The sequence below is a fragment of the Mirounga leonina genome, unplaced genomic scaffold (assembly GCF_011800145.1).
Source record: "Mirounga leonina isolate KUSES-001 unplaced genomic scaffold, KU_Mleo_1.0 Mir_176, whole genome shotgun sequence".
In the NCBI taxonomy this organism is placed as follows: Eukaryota; Metazoa; Chordata; class Mammalia; order Carnivora; family Phocidae; genus Mirounga; species Mirounga leonina.
This window is the reverse complement of record NW_023270454.1, coordinates 39,083,154-39,102,433: the sequence shown is the minus strand read 5'-3', so window position 1 is coordinate 39,102,433 and position 19,280 is coordinate 39,083,154. Positions and strand designations below refer to the sequence as shown.

The following is a 19,280-nucleotide window of genomic DNA, read 5'->3' as shown; positions in this document are numbered from 1 at the left end:
TTATTTGAGCTGGCCATACAGTTTTAATTAGTTTCACTGGGGTCGAATTAGCTTCATTAAAGTAGATGCACTCTGTGGCAAGATGAATAGCAGCCTTATGTACCACAGATTTCCAACATAAACTATAATTCATAAAGGCCAACACAACTCTTTTCTTTGTAGCTGGGTAACCATTTATGTTTGAGGTGAAGATGTTAATATGGAAATTTTGTGAGCTAGAAAAGAGGACGAATGCTATCATTCTAATTTATGACCTTTCATATAAGGCCAAATGTAAAGGCAACTTCAATTGTTTTATATCTCAGGGCCAGCACATAGCAGATGTATGAAATTTGGAGTGTTAGACATAAACTTTTATTACCAAATTATAAATAATTTCTCCCACTTATAATGTTCACCTTTCAAGTTCATCTTGATTAAAATACAAGGGCAGCGTCACACCGATTTCACTGAATTTTACAGCTGAGAGAGGTTTTCTAGAGTTCACAGTGGAGCATAAAGCATCAGGACATTTGGAAGACTCCCCTCGCAGGAATTCAGACTGTACGCCCATCTCTTATGAAATTCAAAATGATGGTCAATGAAGTCTGAACATGTATTTAAACATCTCAAACATTACGTCTGAAACCAAGTGCCAATGATGTAGAATATATCTTATCTTTTGAAACAAGTAAGAGGCACATGGCCTTTCCTGAGAAATCTGTCCATCAGTCAATTCCTTCTAAGAAGATGTAACAGTATAGTGCTGAATAATAGAGACATTGGCCCCACCCTCATAGAACAGACAGTTTAGTGAGGTAGGAAACAAACAAACATACACACACGGAGACACACAAAGTTATTTAATTACAGCATTTACAAGTGGTACAAAGAAGAAGTATAGTGTACTATGATCATGAGCAAGAGGAGGAACCCAATCTAGTCTGAGGGATTATCAAAGGCTTTCTTTAAGGAATTGACACATGAGCTAAGACCTAAGCAAACCTAGGAGTTGGCCTGGTGAAGAAAATGGGACTGGGCTCCAACTGATGAGGCCAGGTTTAGGGCTGTCCCCAAACCCAGAAGATGATAAAGTTTGAATTGTTTTAGAAGCAAGAATGGAAGTGAGCGACAGTTTTTATGCCCATGAGCACAAGAGGCAAGGCATTGGCTCCAGTTGAGGTAGAGAATTGGAATTGAGACCCTGCATAAAAGTGGCACGTTTGAAAGGCTACATTGTAAAAAAGAAGAAGGAGGAGGAGGAGAGGGAGGAGGAGGAGGGGGAAGAAGGAGGGGGGGAGAAGAAATTCAACAACTATAGAATGTCTTTCTTCTCATCTTCTTTAACAAATAATTTTCACATCCCATGATAAAAGGTAGATAATAGTGGTCCAAATACCCCAAACTAGGATGTGATAGGTTAGGTGTTTTTATTGTCCAGTCCGAATGTCCAGGATAGGTCCAAGGGCATGCCAGCACCTCATACCAGGTAATGCATTGCTGGAACAAGACCAGCCAGTATTCTTAGAAGCATAACACTGATTAGGTACTCAAATCTGCTTTGGAACTGCTGGCCAATCCAATTCCATATTTATATCTATCATATCAGCATCAACATAATACAATTGCCCACATACTCACAGTGCTGTTGGGTGTTTTATAAAATAAGCTAGACATGATACCTTCTCTTATGAACATGAAACACTGAAGAACATAGTTTTATAAAGGCATAGGACTATAGACATTTGGAACAAAGAGTGAAATGGCAAGGTTCACCTTAGTGTTTTATACCAACATTTGCCTATTTTGAGACTAATAGCCTCAAGAGAATGAGACAGGCCACAGACTGGGAGAAAATATTTGCAAAAGAACATATCTGTTCTTTGTATTTGCAAAACATACAAAGAACTCTTTAAACTCAACAATAAAAAAGAACCATCTGATTTAAAAATGGGCAAAAGATCAGAAAAGACACCTCACCAAAGAAGATATACAGATGGCAAATAAGCATATGAAAAGATGCCTCACGTCATATGTCAATAAAGAATTGCAAATTAAAACCCCAATGAACTTCCACTAGATACCTCCAAGAATGGCCAAAATCCAAAACCCTGGCAACACCAAATGCTGGTGTAGATGTGGAACACAGGGACACGCAGACATTGCTGGTAGGAATGCAAAATGGTACAGTCACTTTGGAAGACAGTGTGACAGTTTCTTACAAAACTAAACATATTCTCATCAGACGATTCAGCAAATGTGCTTCTTGGTATTTATCCAAGTGAGCTAAAAACTTAGGTCCACACAAAAACCTGCACACAGATGTTTATAGCAGCTTTATTCACAATTGCCAAAACTTGCAAGCAACCTAGATGTCCATCAGTAAGAGAATGAACTGTGGTACATCTAGAAAATGGAATATTCTCCAACACTAAAAAAATGAGTTATCAAACCATAAAAAGACATGAAGAAAACTTAAATGCACATTTCTTCTTTTTTTTTAAGATTTTATTTATTCATTTGAGACACAGAGATACAGAGAGAGAGCACACGTAGGGGGAGAGGCAGAGGGAGAGGTAGAAACAGGCTTCCGGCAGAGCAGGGAGCCCGATGTGGGGCTCGATCCCAGGACCCTGGGATCATGACCTGAGCTGAAGGCAGACGCTTAAGGACTGAGCCACCCAGGCACCCCTTAAATGCACAATCCTAAGTGAAAGAAGCCAATCTGAAAAGCCAATCTATGTACTATATGATTCCAACTTTTTGGTACTCTGGAAAAGGGGAAACCATAGAGACATTAAAAAGACCAGTGATTGCCAGGGGTTAGTGGAGAGAGACGGATGAATAGGCGTCTTTTACAGCAGTGAAAATACTTCGCATGATACGATGATGGCAGATACACGTCATCATAAGTTTCTCAAAACCCATAGAATGTGCAACACCAAGAGAGAACCCTAATATAAACTATGGACAGGTAGTTAGGTGATAATGATGTGTCAGTATAGGTTTATCAACTGTCACATTTCAGCTAAATTAAACTGTGTAAGCTAAACTAAATCTTGTCAAATTGTATTTATGACTTTAGGGCTCCTTCATAAATTAATGTTTGTGTTCAGGGTTTTGAAGAACTTGAAGTTAGTGTTGGTGGACTAACATTCAGAAAAAGTCTTGCACATGTTTCCTTTGTATAATAAAAAATGCTGAAGGAAAACTTGTGAAACATGGAAAATTGCCTTGTGAATCAGTAAAAGCCAATTATAAGCTGCTGAGGGGATTCGGGGCACAACTACATTTTGATAAACTTGTTGGCTCATGAAGTAATTCATGGTGCCCACCCCATTTGTCTAGTTGGGCCCTTACAGATCCATGCCCCTTGAAAAAGGCTGCAACTACCCCTGCAGATGAACTGTGCCCTTAAAACGCCTCATTGCCCCCTGCCTACCACGCCAGTCTAAATTACTCCATCAGGGGGGTGCCTGGGTGGCTCAGTTGTTTAAGCGACTGCCTTCGGCTCAGGTCATGATCCTGGAGTCCCGGGATCGAGTCCCGCATCGGGCTCCCTGCTCGGCGGGGAGTCTGCCTCTCCCTCTGACTCTCCCCCTCTCATGCTCTCTCTCTATCACTATCTCTCTCAATAAATAAATAAAAATCTTTAATAAAAAAAAATAAATTACTCCATCAGGGTTCTGTGGCAATGGGAAAAGGGCTATGAATTAAAAAATTCTTGTTTTTTTTTTTTTAAATAATTGAAACAACCAGTGAGGAATGCGGTACAATTTAAGGTTTTTTGTGAAGAAGGCTTTTAGGGACAGGGCTTTCTTTACGTCCTATTATGTTTGTTCTTGGCAGCTAATTATTTTATTTAAATGATACTTAATTGTTTTACATTATATTTTATACTGCAAGAACTTCAAATACAGCCTTTTCAATAAATCTGTAATGCTCGGCTTTTACCCAAAGTAAGCTTTTATGGAAGGATATAAAGAAATCTCTTTTTTCCACCAAATCACACCAGTTGCTCTCTGTCGCCATATCAATCAAGGGTTCATTTCTTCAGCTAAGAGAGGTTTCCAAGCAGGGAAACTCATCTTTATCTTAGGAAAAAATTCTGCATCTTAGATCCATAACACTTAATGGGGTTAAGAATCTGTTTAAAGACATTATTTCTTTGTTTATAGCGTTACAAATCACAAATAGAATTAAAGTATAAGTTTTAAGTTGAGGGTATGTGTGTGAAGAAAAAAATGGAATCAAGTGTTGGTATGTCAGTTTTCTTCTTTTTCTTTGCCCTTTCCATTAATAGCAAGAATATCGAGAATTCATGCAAAATTCCAAACCAAGTTCCCATAGCAGCACTTAAATAATGTCTGCACACCATTTCCAATTAGAATTAAAGATTGTAATGTAACGCAATTGATGCCATTATAATACGGAGTTACTTTAGTGATTTTAATTCTTTTTGTGGCAATTAACGTTGCCATGGAAACAGCCTCTTGCTAATAATGACTTCATCTTCACACACTTAAATCAAAATCCCAAGGTGGATTTGAAGATTTGAGGCTGCCTGTTTTGTTTATTTACTTGCATTAACTTATTCAAGGATCTCTCTGAGTATAGTCGTTACATTAGCAGTAAATTCCAGTGTAGTATGACTTCAAGCTCTTTCTTGCATTTCTGCCTCAAGGAAATCCCTGCTAAAAGATCACTTCCAGTTTGGTTTTTTTGTTTGGTTTTTTTATTTTAGGGGTGTTTGTTTCCTGTAAAAGAGGAAGCACCAGCGGCTTCTCCTTTGCCCTCCAAAGCACCAACTCTGCCTTTAGGCAAAACGAGATTCTAGGCTGCGCGCGCGCCACCGAAGTCCGGCCTTTTCGGTCCCCGCAGGCTGCCGTAGTCGGGAAAGGCAAGCCTCGGTTGCGGCAGGAAAGTGCCGCCTGCCTCGGCAGTTTCACTTTCGCTTTCCTCCGGATCTTCGGCGGAGGCCGGCCTTGTGGGCCACTTGGAGAGGGGGTTTGGGTCCCGGCCACCAGGTGAGCCAGGCAACCGCGCGGGCGGGTGGAGGCCCCATGTTGGCTCGCTCGGGGCGGGCTTGGGGAGCAGCAGCGGGGATCTGGGCCAGGCAGCCCCGGAAGGGCGCCGGGGGCGGGGAACGCGGACCCCGGGCGCCGGCAGAATGCGCTCACGCTCTCCTCGGCTCCGGAAAGGCCAGGAGATCTGTGGTCCCTGGCTCTGAGAAGCCCTCGGGAGGGGCGTCGAGACCGCGCGGGGACGAACGGCAGCGACCTGGCCCCACCGAGATGCCTTCCGCGACCGCCCCTGATTGTCCAAGTCGCGCAGGAACCCAGACCCGAGCCTGCGGGCCGGGCGGGCGGGAAAGCGGGCCCCGACTGCGCGGGCCGGCCTCGCTTCCTCGGGCTCCGGGGCTGCGCCGATTACGTCGGGGTGGTTCCCCGGAGCCCCAGGAATTAAGAGCTCGGACTAGCCCACCTTACCGAGTTCTCGGGTTGCGGACGCCCACAGTTGCGTGGCGTTAGGTCCTGTCACCAGGGCATTGGTTGCGTAGGTGTGCGCGCGCTTGCTCCTTGGGGGTGTTTCTGCTTAGGGTGGTTAGCATTAGGATGATGGCAGGTAGGGTTGGTGGTGGGTTAGCGTGCCGCCTTAGTGACAGAGGACTGTTGAAAAATTGAAAACACGGTTCAGTGAAGAAAGCAATACTCACCGAAACCCATCCGTAATTTCTGTATTTTGCTCTCGTATGTGCTACTTTCTGTCTGAGCTAAGACTACCTGTTCTATCAGTTAACAGTATGAATAGTTGTCCACTTTCATTTAAAAATCCTTCCTAAATATCATTTCTAACTTTGCATCTTCTGATTGGCTACCTATTCCGTCATTGTGTAGGCCCCATAAATTATTCAACCATTTCCCAGCTGTGAGGCATTTAGGGTGTTTGTGCATTTTTCTTTCATTTTAGCATCCCAGGTAATACTTTGATTAACTTTATTTTAAAAACTGTATTACAGATGACTTACTTGGACTAGATTCTGGGCAAGGAAGTTATTACAATAGATGCTGTGTTCTAGTATGGTCTTTTTAGATCTTCATACCCATTGCCCAGTTATTTTCCAGAAAAGTTTTGGCAGTTTACATCATTCATGTAAGGTTGTGCCTCTTCTCACCAAATGCACGATAGCTCATAATATATGTCTAATACATCAGCCTCTCTTTGGTTTTTTTTTTTTTTTTTTTTTTTATGGTAGTGTTTCACAATTCCAGTTGCTTGAATTTTGTGCAGGAGTCTAGAGGATTATCTTGGGTGTGTGTGTGTGTGTGTGTGTGTGTAAATGCATTACTGGAGTTACTGGATAGGCTGACTGTTAGAGCAGGATGATCTCTTAAGTGATCATCTAGCATAACTCCCTTATTTTGCAGATGAGGAACCTGGGCCTTGAGAGGTGAAATGATGAGTTCTCCAAGGCACACAGCTAAATTAAGTAGCAGAGCTGGGATTAGAATTCAGGTTTTCCGTCTCCCAAGTGAGTACTCCTTATGCTGCATTGGGTGGTCTCTCAACTAAACTGTGGCATACTTGTATGAGAATTTAAAAAAAATGTTGCCATCACTTGGATTATTCTGTCCTGTTAGAATTGTACCAGATAACAGAGATTTTAGTCATTTGAGGGAAGTGTCACACTGAAAAATGGGAAAATTGACCATTTGCATGACCGGGACTAGAAATCCATTACTTAGAACGGCAACCCCTTCAAGACTTTTTGACAGTTGTTTACAGATTCCCTTTCTATCAGAATAAAACATCTACTAAGTTATAATTTGTACTCTATCATCTAATTAGAATTGAGCTGTTCCCATTCTCATTTGTTGTACCTTGAAGGTTTTTAAAGATGCCTTGTCACTTTAAGACCAGAGAACAATGGTTTTTTGATTTAGGGTTTGTAACAGTTTTTCAACCTCAGTTGACATTTTGGGCTGGATAATCCTTTGTCGTGGAGGGCTGTCCTATCTATGCTTTGTAGAATGTTAAGCAACACCCCTAGCCTCTCCGTACTATCACCACCCTCCTCATTCAAGACAATCCAGAATGTCTCCGGACATTTCTCAATGTCCGCACTTGCTCACAGGAATCATTTGGGAAACTTTATAAAATGTAAGTTATAGTGCCCCTTGCCTGGGGGGTCTGATGGGGAGTAGACTTCAGGAATCTGCATTTTAACAAGCATCTCCATTGACTCGGATGCAGCTGGTTCTTGTACAACACAGAAACATGTCTGTTTTCTTCATCTTTCTTTTATTTGCTGGTCAGTAACAGAGATATTACTATGCTGTAGCCATTTAAGTGCACAGATGATACCGTGGTAGTCACTCTACCCATAGTTCGTGGGTGGGGGAGGAAGGGACAGGGATTTTCCTTGGCACTGACCTTAGATGCCTCCCACAGGGTTGGCCAGCGAGCTTAGGTACCAGGGATACCATTTTCCCTGTCTCTGAGAAGCTTAGAACCTACCACGGGAGACTGGTCAGCAGGAGAACTATGCAACAGCCTGATAAGTGAAAGGGGTGCTGTGAGTGCTGCATTCGGGGCTGGAGTGAGGGAGGGGAGGAAGGTAGCCCCCTACCGTGTGGGGAGGAGGGATTGGTATGAAGCCTTCAGAAGGACTAGGTACCCCAACTGTCTGAGAAGGGAGATATTTAGAGAGCCGGTCTCAGTGTCTGATGCCCTCTCAGACACAGAGGTATTAGTCTCGAGCTGCATTTACGTGGGTTGTAATATTATGCTTCATTGTAATTATTTACTTTTCACATTTTTTTTCACCCTAAACTGTAAATATTCTACAAGGAGGTGAAAGTTTACAGGTAACCATTGCCAAGAAGCAAGGATTTGCGTGTCTTCTGCTCAGTGACATATCTCAAAATCACGTTAGATAGATTTCTTAAGCTTTGACCATTGTATTTCTTCGCAGGCTAATTGACAGCACTTTGTCCCTTTAGGCATTTTTCCGCTCCCGCTCTCCAGCTGGATCTCCCCTACATCTCCATAGATGTCTGTGGCCGTTGCCCACCTGTCACGGGAGGATCTAGACATATTCCAAAGGGCAGCTTTGAAAGGGCTTAGGCTTTGGGACCCCACCTTAGTTGTGCTTGCCACCTTGCAGGGTTACTGTGTGAATTGCTCGTGAATCTAACGCAGCCTGACACATCGTTGGATGAATAAAATTTGGTTCTTTTTCCCCCATTCTTTTACTAAAAAAAAATCTCTGCAGGGCAGTTTGCTGATGTTCTTCTACTAGACCTCTCAGTAGCTTCTGGCAGAAAATATACTGCCTTTGACTTAATAGCCATTTCTGAAAATAGGTCATTTAAAACAAGCCTGAGTAGGAGTCAGGGGAGGGAGAGAGGCAGAGAGGGGATTATGGCTTTAATTTTGAAGGGAGAAGTTTTATCAAGGTGACCCTGCAGAAAGGAGGCCTTTTTCCTCTTCTGTGTTTATGGTTCAGGAGGCTTTTCTCTCGCTTCAGAAATGGTCAGAACTGTGCCTTCTGCCTTAACCAATTTAAAAGATGAACACTTGAAATTACGTGAGCCAAGTGATGGGAAAAATTGTGATGTTGAGACCAGTTTACTCATAGAAAATGGATTTATGGGCAAGTTATTAAGTAACGGAGAGTACCAAGGAAGCATAATGAAGATGAATGTAGAAGATGTGGTCTCCTAGAGTGATGGATAAAATGTGTTTGAGGCAACCACCCCCTTTTCAAATAACTTCTGAAATTTTTTTTTCCCAAGAGATTTAGCAGAATGCAGATGCTCTGGAGAAAAAATGAAAAGCTTGGTAGTAGTCTCGCCTTTCACATGGCTTCCCATCTTTTGAGGGCGAAAAACTAGTACAAAAAAAGTAGAGAATGTCAAAGAGAGTAGTGACAGATTGTAGCCAGGACAACCTTTGGGGAATGCCGCCATGTCAGAACTAGGTGAGGTGGCCCACCTATGCTCCGCCGTGGGGAGCCGAGCTCAGGCAGGTCTCTGCTCATGACCCTGTCGTGTTTCCTGTCGCTGACATGGTGTTCCCCAGGCTTGCCAGGTCAGAGAAATCTGCCGGGTGTGTGCGAACCAGTTCCCGGGTTCTGCCCCAGAACTACTGAATCAGAATCTCCAAGTGAGCCAGTTGCTTTCGTGTTTGGGAAACTGAGCTGGCAGCTCAAGTCCAAGGTCTCTTAGCCTGACTTGCTCTGCTTGCCAGGAATGTGGCCCTGCTCCCCACTGCGCCTACATTTTGTCCTCTTGGCCTGTGTAGCATTTTCTCCTCGAACGCAAATGCACCGTCCAGTGTCTTTGCTAAGATTTCTCTCCTTTTGGCTGGTGGGCTCCTTTTCCTTCCCACTCAGCAGGGGTGTCACCTCCAGAAATCCTCTGCTCTGCCAGGTCTGTGCCAAGTGAGCTGCTTTCTCTGTGTGCTGTTCTCCACATAATTCTATCCACATACATACAACTTCTAAAAAGTTCTCCAGTGACATGTTTTTTGGGCCAGCTTTGGAGTGTAAACTCTGAGGGCCCGAGGCTACCTGTATCTTATTAGTGTTACCCGCCGGCCCCCCCAAGCCTGTGCATCCGACACTCAGGCGCTGCACAGAAGTTTGAAGTGTTGAACACCTTCGGGAAGAGATTGATGCTAATTGGAGTAAAGATGTGGCTTTAATGGCAGAGGTGTGATCTTTGATGAGCTTAGAAGAGTATTATCTGTGCTTTTTAAAAAGGTGAAGAAAGAAGACGAATAACATTTTAAAAAATAGCCAATACCAGCAGTTTGTCTAGGCTTGGGGTCTTTTTGCTGTCATTAACTTTTATTTTTTTAAAGATTTTATTTAATTTTTTTGACACAGAGAGAGAAACAGCGAGAGAGGGAGCACAAGGAAGGGGGAGTGGGAGAGGGAGAAGCAGGCTTCCCACTGAGCAGGGAGCCCGACGCAGGGCTCGATCCCAGGACCCTGAGATCATGACCTGAGCTGAAGGCAGACGCTTAACGACTGAGCCACCCAGGCGCCCCTGTCATTAACTTTTAACTTTGGATGAGGTAGTTAGTAATATTCCTGTCAACTAGATTTTCACATGACCATGCATCTTAGTGGGTTTTGTTTTGTTTTGTTTTAACACGAAGGAAACGGCTAGTTTTGTCTCGGTCTTGTAGAAAGCACCATCATGGGATTCCACATCTGATAAGAAATGCACCTGACTCATGAGCTGAGTCTCCATCAGGCCTTCAGAGTTAATAGTCTCTAGACCCATTCAGTGACAAAACAGCACGTGTTCAGGACATAAATAAGGCAGTTTGTAGACAAATGGGAAGATTTGTTTGTTTTTACTAAACTCATCAAGAGTACTGAATCTGTTACAGGATTTACTTTGTAATATTTTTTTCTTGTGCTCAAAACAGCATAAATGAAATTGTGTGGTCTGATTCTCAAATGAATAGTGGTCGCCCTGAATAGTAGTTGTAATTCCAGTTACCTACTGAGACTGTAGCTAAAAAAATAAACTGGCAATCCAGTGGGAAAGTTAAATTAAAATTTGCTGAGTAAAATCACTAGCTGATCGCATTTTAAACATCTTCCAAGCCTCAGGAGGATGGAGTGGGGAATGGTCCAAAGAACAGCTCCAAGTTCAGGCGTACTTTGTGAAATTTGCATTTTCTTTTATTTAACTGAGGATGTTGATTTTTTGGGGTTAAAGAAAATTATTTTCCTTAAATTATAATCACTTTTGTTTACTCACACTCTTGGAGCAAGAGTTTAAATTCTTCTGGATTCTAAGTTCTTTAAGGTCAGAACCTGTGTGAATGCCGTGTTTTTGGAGTTCCCTAAAATATGTGCGGACATATGCGTATTTGTTCAAGAAACGAAAAGCCAGTAACCAAGCATTCTAGCTTAACCAAACTGCTTGAGCTGGCCGATTCACTGTGAGAAAATCTCTAAACGATGTTCCTGAACCCATATTCAGATCATGGAGTGGATAGACTTGAAGTAAGCAGTGATGTTTATGGGAGAAAGTGTTATAAAAATTTGGATTGAAAACAATTTGAGTTCTTGAGGAGAGTCCTTAAAATACTGTATCCATACTGATTTTTTTTTTTTTTAAGACTTTATTTATTTGACAGAGAGAGATAGCGAGAGCAGGAACACAAGCAGGGGGAGTGGGAGAAGGAGAAGCAGGCTTCCCGCCGAGCAGGGAGCCCGATGCGGAACTCGATCCCGGGACCCCGGGATCATGACCTGAGCCACCCAAGCGCCCTCCATACTGATTTTTAAGTGTCAGTACCATATGGCTACAAAATAACAGTGAGCTGAATTTGACTGAAACAGAAATAGTAATTTCCAAAGTCCTTTTGCTGTTAGTTTTTGCTTAAGTAACTACAGTTTTGTTACTTTTGTATATCAAAATACTTTGACCCAGATAACTATTACATAACAAGATGAATTTTGAAAGGAGTGATTGGCAACTGTGTATGTTTGATTTGGGTATATAATGCTCTGTCTGTATTTCAGACTCCTGTTCTTGAATTTTAAGACTTTTTCGTACTAAAAGGCAATCTCTGGAATGGGAGAAAACACTTGCAAATGACATATCTGGTAAAGGGTTAGTATCCAAAGTATATAAAGAACTTATAAAACTCAACACCCAAAAGCCAAATAATGCAATTAGAAAATGGGCAGAAAACATGAACAGACATTTCTCCAAAGAAGACCTACAGATGGCCAACAGACAAAGATGCTCACCATCACTAATCATCGGGGAGATGCAAATCAGAACTACAGTGAGATACCTCCTCACACCTGTCAGAATGGCTAAAAATCAACAACACAAGAAACAACAGGTGTTGGGGGGGAGGATGTGGAGGAAGAGGAACCCTTGTACACTGTTGGTGAGAATGCAAACTGGTGCAGCCACTGTGGAAAACAGTATGGAGGCTCCTCAAAAGTTAAAAATAGAAGTACCCCTATGATCCAGCAATTGTACTACTAGGTGTTTCCCCAAAGAATACAAAAATACTAATTCAAAGGGATACATGCACCCTGATGTTTATAGAGCATTATCTATAACAGCCAAATTATGGAAGCGGCCCAAGGGTCCATCAGCTGATGAATGGATAAAGAAGAGGTTGTATATATATATATATATATATATGTATGTGTGTGTGTGTGTGTGCGCATGCACGTGTGTGAGAGAGAACTGGAATATTACTCAGCCATAAAAAAGAATGAAATCTTGCCGTTTGCAGTGGCATGGGTGGAGCTAGAGAATAATATGCTAAGTGAAATAAGCCAGTCAGAGAAAGACAAATACCATATGGTTTTACTCATATGTAGAATTTAAGAAATAGAGCAAACAAGCAAAGGGAAAAGAAGAGAGAGGCAAACCAAGAAACAGACTCTTAACTATGGAGAACACACTGATGGTCACCAGAGGGGAGGTGGGAGGGGGGATGGGTGAAATGGGTGATGGGGATGAAGGCAAGCACTTGTTGTGATGAGCACCGGGTGATTAAGATAAAAACTTAAAAAAGAAAAGACTTTCTCTTAATTATATAGAGTGTATATCTGCTCGAATAGAGTAAATAAAAGGCTCTGGCTGCATTAGTAACTTTCAAGAGGCTGTATAAGGTTGTGATTCAGAGCGCGAGCTGGTCATCCACTTACTAGCTGTGACCAGAGCAGGACCTCTGTGACTCTTTCTTCATCTGTAAAATGAAGATTAAAAACAGTACCTACCCCATCACGTCGTAGGTTTAAATGGATTACTATATGAGAAGTGCTTAGGTGAGTGCTGGCATACACTAAGATATTAGCTCTCAGTTACGGTGATAATTATTTTTAGAAACAGTATCTTGGCATCAGTTTGTAAATATGTCTGCATTATATAACACAGACTTTAAAATATGACTGTGTTGAGCTTGAATGTTGGTTCCATCACATTTAGGGGCACATTATTTCAGCTTTTTATGCTTTTATTTTCATTAGCAAGATGGGGATATTATGACTTTCTTCTCAGGGTTCCTATGAAGATTAAATGGGACCGTGTTTATAAGGATCTCAGCATAGAATGAGCATGCGGTAAATGCTGGAGGTGGCAGTGGTTGTAATGGGCATACTGCCCGTGTGTGAGACAGTAGTGACCAGTGATTAAGAACAGGGGCTCTGTTAACACAGGGAGCCATGATGAAGCCGTGTCATGGGGTTGCTGTGGGATGGCTGAATGAGGTCATGCATTAGCTTAGCATCTGGCTGATAGTAAGTACTGGAAACATGCTAGCTGTCATGTTGTAATAGGAGTGAATAAAGTGAATATTGTTGAGTCTTCATCTGTGGTCCTTTGGTACGTGATTTCCTATAAATACGCTTTTTTGGGTGAATAATTAACTTTTGTCTTTACTTTTATTGCTCCTTTTCAGATTTTTGATCAGGATTGTTAAAATGAGTCTACGGAAGCAAACCCCCAGTGACTTCTTAAAGCAAATCATCGGACGACCAGTTGTGGTAAAATTGAATTCTGGAGTGGATTATCGAGGTAATATTTTCATGCTTTCTCCTCACTGGTGCAACTAAATGAGTAAATATGACCTAACTGGTTTTTATTAAGCTCTTAAACATACCCAATAGAAAAAAAGGCATTGGTTACCAGTAGTTTTTATGCCCATTTCTTTTTCTACCTCTGAGATGGTTCCCTTTGGAGACAAGGTGCATGCAGATGGTGTGCTTCTGACTTGCGGTGTGACTTATGTGACTGTTGTCTCCTTGTCTCTGCTCTGCGACTGGATGTGTACGTCCTGGTAATAGCCAGGATTCTCAGTCACCTAAGGCAAGAATAACTGGAAACCGAAGAACACTTAGCACAACAGCATTTGGTTTTGCCGAAGTATTCAAGGTTGGCAAGCAGCTGTTTAGACGGTATCGTTTTACAACATGAACTTCCCACTCTTACAGTGCACGTGCTATCCAGATACACCTTTCCATTCTTTTCGAGAATGCTCTTTTTAAAAGAGGCTGTGACACTCCTGAAATTAATTTTGTGGGAGGAATGGTGTCAAATCCCATTTTTTAGTTACTAAAATCTTAATCTTCCAAAATTCAAATACGTTAATGACCTGGAATATTTCACGGGTGCAGCTTACTAATTCATTAGCAGAGTAAAGCCTTTTCTTGGTCTCTTTTCTGAATGAGGATGGTAGTCTTGAGCTTTTTCCTCTTTCCACACATGCAAACTTAATTTTCCTGAGAACTTACTATGTGTCCAGTGTGTGCTAATCATTTCAATTTCCAATTTATCTTCACATAAATCCTTTGGGGTATGTGTTTCTCCCCACCTAGTAAAGGAGGAGCTAGGACTCCCAACTCAAGCTTGACTAAAAGCCTGGTTAAGAAATCACCCTGCTGTTTATGTACTGCTTTAGTTTCTTGATATCAATAACCTATCTCCAGTTTAATTTTTATAGTGGAACTAATAGATTTATTCTGAATACTGAGATATAAAGTCTCTACATACCACTTCACACCCATGAGCTTTTGATGAGCCCAAAGGAGATAACAGACTTCTAGAGATTTGAGCATATTCAGCAGTCGGTTAGGGTGGAAACATTGTGTTCAGTGTCTTCTCAGAACCCGCTTCATTGAGGAGATCAACCAGCCTAGCCTGACTTTTTTTCTCTACACTTGTTAGGGAAAATTTTTTTTATCTCTAAAGGTAGCATACATGTTTTTCTTTTTCTTTCTTTCTTTCTTTTTCTTTTTCTTTTTTTAAGAATTTCAAAGCAAATAATGAAGAAAAGTATACAGAAGAAAGCAGAGTCTCTGCAAATTCTTCCATCCAGAGATAATCAGGCCTACCAGTCTGGACCTGTGTCCATATAAGCATAATTTTATATAAATGGGATCAGCTATACATACACCCTGATTTTCTTCTTCTTTTTACGTGAAAGAATGCATTCAGTTCTCTGACAATACAGAGTGTTTCATGCTGCATAGGAGTACCTTGTGTAGATGTGCCACAGTTTTTGTTTTTGTTTTTAACCAGTTTTCCTATTAATGGGCTTGCAGGTGTTTACCAATTTTTTGCTATTTTAAGTAAACAGCTCTGCTCCTTTGACATGTATCTTGAGCACTTGTCCAAGTATTTCTTTAGAATAGATTCCCTGGCCTAGGATTTCTGTGTTAATGAGCATGCCCAATGGCCCTCCCCTCCGGGCAGATGGGCTTATTCTTCTCTGTGTTCTCAACAACCCTTGTATTAGCCTTGTTTTCAGCGTTCCCATTCTAATTGGCAACAAGTAATAGTTTCATTTTATTTCTCTTTCTTTGTTTACTAGTGAGGTTGAACAGCCTTTCACATGGCTAGTAGCCATCATGATTAAATTAAAAAACCCCAGCTTTCTGTAGCAATTTCTCTTAAGTTTGAAGAAAACTGTTTTTTTCTGTTATTCATAGTAGTTTATCCCTTAGAGATGGGAGGGGGTTACCATTACAACCTCTTGGAATCTTTTTCTTAAAACAACCTTTGCTAGGAGAATAGATATTTTTCTGTTAGTGAATATTTCATTTTGAAATGCTTTGGCTTAACTTTCAAACAGATTTGCGTGTCATGTTTTGGAAGTTTCTTGCTCACTTAGGATTGTGGTTTAGATGTAAAATAATACAGCAGGAAATAAACTGGAAAGTTATAGCTTAAGCTTTCTTTTGACGGGAAATAATTGTTAGTTATTGTTCATAATCTCTTCTGATTCTTTGAAAGTGTACAGCTTCTAGGAGTATTCTGTTAGATTACTGTCGTGTGTTCTCATTACACACACAGTTTGGAAAAGAAACGTTTTTGTTTAGAGGAAAACGGGGGCAGAGGCAGGGAGTGAGGAGCATATTAACGAAGTGGAGACTAAAAGAAGCTATCGACTTGGCTAATTGAATCAAACTTGTAGTATTTGTTTTTACTCGATTCTTTTTTTTCTAGAAAATACCATGTGAAGTTAGAGACTCAGAGGCTTATATGTATTCATCTTTTGAGAAAAGTTATCAGGGCAAGTTTTGCACAATTTATACTATCAACACAGTTAAAAAGATTCACTCAGTTTCCTTAAAAGCTCCTTAGAATGTTCTTGGCCATTTTTCTATATTAGTCTGGATTTGAAACTCTTCGAAGTCTTAACAAAACAGAAAGGGATGTGTTAAAATGCAATATGGTGCCTTGTCTTCTCAAGCTGCTCTTCACGAGTCACAGCTTTCGGATGTTCCTTCAGGAGCAACTGCTGTCTCCTCTCCTATTATTTTAGCAGATTGTGGAGACTTCCTCTGAACCCTGGAGTACGTTCATCTGCTGCAGTAGATGTTGTGAAGGAATGCAGTAAATCTGCCAGACCCATATTTCACTGAGTGGCTAAAGTGAGGAGCGCCATTTGCAGCGAGGAGCCTTGGCCAGTGGTCATTTGTCCCTGCACAATTGCCCACTCCCGATTTTAGCTTTCAGAGAACCCTATTTTATTTGGAATATGCGCGTTATGTGATTTTTGTGAAGGCTTTAGGACTTGCTGTTGTTAACCACACGGCCCAGGAAGCACGTGATAGCACGCCTGTTGGCGGTGGGTCCACGACTGGGTTCGCCCTGTATGCTTCTTCGCTGTCACTCACATCGGCGTAGAAAGAAACGATGGTGTTTCACTTACAGTGTGAATTTTTATATTAAGCATGTAAGAGCTAACAAATCACGCAATTGTCAGCTCTAAGGTATACCCTGTAATTTTCAACTCTTATTTGCCCTGTATATCTTCTCTTTGACGAAATCTGCCTCCAGGGGTCCTGGCTTGCCTGGACGGCTACATGAATATAGCCCTGGAGCAGACGGAAGAATATGTAAATGGACAGCTGAAGAATAAGTATGGTGATGCATTTATCCGTGGAAACAATGGTAATATTCTCTCGCCGTACGGTTGTGCAACATCCAAGAAAAGTTTGTTTGTTTTTTTTTTTTCGTTTATAATCAGGATCCCCAGCAGATTTTCTACCTAATTCAAGAGTTTAGTTTTAGTTTTGCGTTGTTTATTTTTAACTTCTTCAATCTCAGATCTTCATTGTGACCGGTTTCTTTTTTTTAAGATGCTTTGTAGAATTTTGGGCTAGACATTCTCACCTTCCCTCTCTTTACTAATGAGGACCTGAGGGGCATTAGGACACTGACCCAGAGCCCCGAATACAGTTTATTAAATTCCCCCGACGCTGCCTCTCACACTGGAAGTTGGAGCTGTAAGAGTGGCCACTACTTCCCCTGTATCTTTGGTTTGCAGTATCTGGCAGGTAGCTTGTCCTGATTGTCCTTTCTCTCTTAAACGTTCAAATGCTTTTTGTGGAGGTTTGTATCCTTTAGTTTGGCAAAAATGACAAAGTAGGAAACATGATTCTAAAGTCACTCCCCTTTTTAACAGCTAGTAGGTTGCTATGATTATTATGGTTACTCTTAAGTACCTCGTCTTAAAAAAAAACTATCAAAGAAGTCGTATTTGAATTTCTCAGGGGGAAGGGAAAAACATCAAAACTGAGGGAATTATCCCTTGACCCATCCCCCATCCCCCCCTTTTGGTCCCATCCCCCCAAATGGAGCTCGGGGGCTCTTGAGTTTGGATTTTTTATTGATGTGAATTCTTTAGTTCTGGGTAATTTCTTCATCCCCCTTAACAGTTGGATCTCGGCTCTGAACTAAATATCCTGACTTGTGTTGTAGGTATTCTGTATCCTGTTCTTACAGTACCATATTTCTTCACCTCCTGTCTTTGTATACATATTTTGCTGGCTTTTTATTCCTTCCAACATGTAGGGTTTCCTCGATTTTTTTCTATTAGTCTTATTTTACTCCCCCCATTTATTAGAAATGTTCTGATCGTTCCCCATCTCCAGACAGCTGAGAGAGGTAGTCACCTGTGAGTGGTGACAGGCTGGATCCTGTCCCGTGCTCACTGCTTCTTGGGCTGGTCCAGTTCTACCGTCATTCTGCTGCTTCCCTTCATGAAAACTTTTTCCATGATGTAATCAGTGGTAGTTACCCTTAGACTCCCAAATTCACATCTTTGTCTCTTAAAAAGGATCCTGTTTAATTTGTACTATGTTCTTTGATCAAGATACCTCTTCATGTTCACTTTGAACAGACGGGTCAGAGTCTGAGGGGTCTGGGGGTGGGAGGGGAGGAACACCTCTGTGAAAGCCTGACCAGAGTCACCTAGCTACTAAGTTTTGTCTTATTCTGATGTCCTAAAGAGTTCAGTTTGGGTGGTCGCAAGAGGATAGCTGAGCAAAACTTTGGATAACACCAAAGGTTGATACTTTAAAAGGGAACGCAGAATAAAGATTTTAGTATTTAAAAACAACCCAAAAAATCCCCCAAAACTCCTCAGCTCTTGTTTATCCTGTTGTAGTTAAAATAGTAAACAGCAAGTTTAGAGTTTATGTTGGAGCGATGGATGAAAATATGTTTTTTATTGTTAATCTGAGGGTTAGCCTGGTAAATTTACTGATTTACTTTACTACAAGCAGAATTATTATAATTATAAAACATTCTTATATTCCAGGGGTTTTCACAGCCATTTTTTTTTATCCTCCCAGTCACAGTTTACAGTCAAATACATAGTGAACACTAGAACACAGTCCCGTAAGACGTCAAACCCAGGTCTAGATTCATCAAATCTAGTTTTTCAGTAGTCCTAGAATTTGTTGTGTGGTATGAAAATTCCTTTTCAGTTTGCAGAGCTGTTAGGCTAAAATCTATTTGCTTTTGAAACTTGCTATTATGATTTTTTAAGCACAGGTGTTTTTTTTTTTCAGTGTGTTTATTTTTTTTCTTTCCAGTGTTGTATATAAGTACACAGAAGAGAAGGATGTGAAGACGTCAAGAGGACAATACTTTTCATACTTGGATATATTTTTTATGAGATTTTTTTTTGGTTCTTTTGTGACGTGACTTGTCCTATTTCATAATAGTTGGTGATTTTTCACTGACATGCGAGTGAGAGAAGTGCACAAAATCGTGGATGTAGTTGTAAAGAGCTTCCTCCATATTTAAGTTTTAGGCATTTTCTTTTCCTGCTGTGTCAGTGTGCAGAACGCAAAAGAATAAAGAAAAAAAGAAAGAAAAAACCATTTTTCTCTACATGATTTTTAATTCAGGTCTCAAACCGTGTCATTTGATTGGATTTGCTTTACTCACTTGTCTGAAGAAAGCATGCGTATGATGATCATTAAACCATTTTAGAGATGTCCTTCTTTGGCC

The 19,280-nt window shown here is 41.1% G+C and overlaps 1 protein-coding gene across 2 annotated transcripts; it reads left to right on the top strand.

Annotated features, from left to right (window-relative positions):
* Positions 1 to 4,890: 4,890 nt before the first annotated feature.
* On the top strand, positions 4,891 to 19,269 carry LSM6 (LSM6 homolog, U6 small nuclear RNA and mRNA degradation associated). Of its 2 annotated transcripts, XM_035022957.1 has the most exons (5): positions 4,924 to 5,006; positions 6,408 to 6,511; positions 13,435 to 13,550; positions 16,818 to 16,931; positions 18,860 to 19,269. In XM_035022957.1, exons 3-5 carry the CDS (start codon positions 13,457 to 13,459, stop codon positions 18,892 to 18,894), a joined length of 243 nt encoding a protein of 80 aa, XP_034878848.1. In that variant the 5' UTR covers positions 4,924 to 5,006; positions 6,408 to 6,511; positions 13,435 to 13,456; the 3' UTR covers positions 18,895 to 19,269. The 2 variants fall into 2 exon arrangements, with proteins under 2 accessions (XP_034878849.1, XP_034878848.1); XM_035022958.1 differs by lacking the exon at positions 6,408 to 6,511 and having other exon boundaries at positions 4,891 to 5,006.
* Positions 19,270 to 19,280: the final 11 nt, after the last annotated feature.

Excerpts from the sequence above, each read along its gene's own strand:
- LSM6 (XM_035022958.1), top strand. The coding sequence starts at position 13,457 with ATGAGTCTACGGAAGCAAACCCCCAGTGACTTCTTAAAGCAAATCATC. Across the intron at positions 13,551-16,817 it reads TTCTGGAGTGGATTATCGAG|GGGTCCTGGCTTGCCTGGAC; the intron begins GTAATATTTTCA and ends ATCTGCCTCCAG. Across the intron at positions 16,932-18,859 it reads ATTTATCCGTGGAAACAATG|TGTTGTATATAAGTACACAG; the intron begins GTAATATTCTCT and ends TTTTCTTTCCAG.